At 48.9% G+C, this 2,351-nt stretch overlaps 1 protein-coding gene across 1 annotated transcript; it reads left to right on the forward strand.

Moving 5' to 3' along the window:
* The first annotated feature begins 1,017 nt into the window (after positions 1–1,017).
* LOC148040862 (uncharacterized) lies at positions 1,018–2,351 on the forward strand. Its single transcript, XM_087686651.1, has 4 exons — positions 1,018–1,093; positions 1,185–1,331; positions 1,416–1,491; positions 2,320–2,351. Exons 1-4 carry the CDS (start codon positions 1,031–1,033, stop codon positions 2,349–2,351), a joined length of 318 nt encoding a protein of 105 aa, XP_087542777.1. The 5' UTR covers positions 1,018–1,030.

Consider the following 2,351-nt stretch of genomic DNA (forward strand, 5'->3'; position numbering starts at 1 on the left):
AGATATGTTTATTTTTTATATGCATGTTTTGCTTGGTTCATTGAGGCGGAATTTCGACGCTTTGCAGATTCTTCATGGATCCAGGCTCTTCCTCCGATCCGTGGGCATACGCCACTTGGATGATGGAGATGATAAACCATTTTGGGCGCCATCCTAATCCAGTGGAGCTGACAGAGTATATGTATGCCCATCCTCCTCCTAGACTCCCAGGTCACACCGCGCCCCCAAGTACACAAGCCTCTCCACTGCCGTCTACGCCTGCGAGTCCGGCGAGACGTACCCCTGCGCATACACGCTCACCGAGGAGACACACCCCTGCACGGACACACTCACGCACACCCTCCTCTGTACCGTCACGTGAGGGCTCACGGCCACCATCACGTGCTCCCTCACAGCCACAGTCACGTACACAGTCACGTGCAGCCACCCCTAGTCATGGCTACTCCCGCAGTACAGATGAGAGCCGACGCCGCAGTAGGGAGAGCGGGAGTGGAGGATTATGCGGCGGGTGCTTTGGTGGGGGGGTAGTAGGGCACGCGGTGAGAGAGGGCATGGAGGGAGGCATGTATGAGGAGACAGTGAGGAGTCGGAGGAGGCAAGAGAGGTGGAGGGAGAGATTTTCTACGATGTTACGGATAGGGGCGGGGTAGTCATGGATGCGAGAGGGAAAGAGGTGATGGAGTATATGCGGGGGGTAGTTTCAAACATGTATAGAAACTGTTTTGTAAAATTTAAAGATCAGGATAGCCGGTTAGTTAGGGAGGTCCTAGATAGTGTACATAGTCGGTACCCCAATCCCCCACGAGCGACATTCTCGGATGTATGGGGAAGGACGCGAATAAGGGAGATCTTAAGTAATAAAAGATCTCACCTTAAGAAACTCGCGTACGATGATGGGGTGAATGTAGCTGCGGGTGGCTATCCTTGTGAGAAACCTGCCACTGCCCACAAACGCGAGTGGAAGGAGGCAAAGAAGTGCGCAGAGGGAGGCGTGAAGAGCAGGCAGCATGTGGAGGCACGACGGATCCAGATGGAGACCATTGGATCGTCGCATTTCGGATCTGGCGGCGTCGAGTCGTGGGAGGCAGAGTTCGTAAGTAACTTGCCTCTTTATTTGATTGTTTGCCAAATTCATTGATTCTATGATTGTTTTGATCTTACAAACTATCTTGATTATGTTACAGCGACGGGTTATGGGGAGAGGGCCCACAGCCCACGAGACTGGGTATGCTCGCCGCAATAGCAGACGTGACACGTGGGCCATCTTCAGAAACGAGGGACGTATTACGGATGCGCAGTTTGACGCGGCCATGAGACCATACGGTCGACAGGTACTTGAAAACTCTAAATGAATGATTTCGGTTTATTTAATTGTATATATATGTATACTTACATACGGTATATTTCTTGAACAGGCACAAGCTGCTGATGCTCCTGCCCCTGATGATCCAGCCGCCACTGCTGATGTTCGTGCCACTACTCCTGGTGGAGGCGAGCACCACTCATCGGAACATACCGATGCGAGCTCCTCTGATCATGGAGAGAGCACAGGGTCCTCATCATCCTCTGATTAGCTTTCAGAATACTGTAGGATGTGGTTGTACAAAAAAATTTTGTAACTGAAGCCATGGGCTTTTTTGCACCTAGCTCCCTATTTGACTTTGTATATATTTGTTCCTAATTAAACCCATGGGCTATTTTGACATATGGACTCCCTTGTACACAAATGTATCATGTATTGACAATGTATTGAATCGTGAGTCTTGAGTCGTGTATTAAGTTTTAGATAGTAATATTGAATCGTGTATTCATAGAGAGTGAGTCTTGAAATCTAAATCGCTCTTTTTTAATGGTGCAATGCACCAAAAAAAAATCCAGAGAGTGCCTTTGGGTGGCTGGATGCTAGAACAGCATCCAGGCACCCAAAAGCACTCTCTGGATTTTTTTTTTCCCTCTGCGATCGCGTGTATAAGCGCGTGTCATCTGTCAAAATCGCGTATATTTGCGCGGATAGTCTGTTAGATTCACGTGTAAATTTGCAGCAAAACTGCGCAGAACGCGTGTATGGGGTTGTGTATTCGCGCGACTGGCTGTCACTGTACACGCGCTTTTACACGCATGTCTCTGGCCGCGATGATACACGCGCTATTACACGGGCCCGACACTTTTTTTCCCAAGTCATTTTGTGCGGCTAGGAGCGCGGGTATGAGCCCGATCCCTTGTAGTGCAACAAGCTTGACACATGGAGAAGGGTGCCATCACTACGTGAATGTGACAATCTGTTATGGTTAGTAATTTGTATTACATTGTTTCTTTAAGCATTTAGAACTAAGCTTTTCAGTCATTTCTGA

Source organism: Lygodium microphyllum, chromosome 1 (genome assembly GCF_053477565.2).
Source record: "Lygodium microphyllum isolate KBCC chromosome 1, Lygodium_microphyllum_v1.1.10, whole genome shotgun sequence".
Lineage (NCBI taxonomy): Eukaryota > Viridiplantae > Streptophyta > Polypodiopsida > Schizaeales > Lygodiaceae > Lygodium > Lygodium microphyllum.

Excerpts from the sequence above, each read along its gene's own strand:
- LOC148040862 (XM_087686651.1), top strand. The coding sequence starts at position 1,031 with ATGGAGACCATTGGATCGTCGCATTTCGGATCTGGCGGCGTCGAGTCG. Across the intron at positions 1,094-1,184 it reads AGTCGTGGGAGGCAGAGTTC|CGACGGGTTATGGGGAGAGG; the intron begins GTAAGTAACTTG and ends ATTATGTTACAG. Across the intron at positions 1,492-2,319 it reads TGCCACTACTCCTGGTGGAG|CATTTAGAACTAAGCTTTTC; the intron begins GCGAGCACCACT and ends TGTTTCTTTAAG.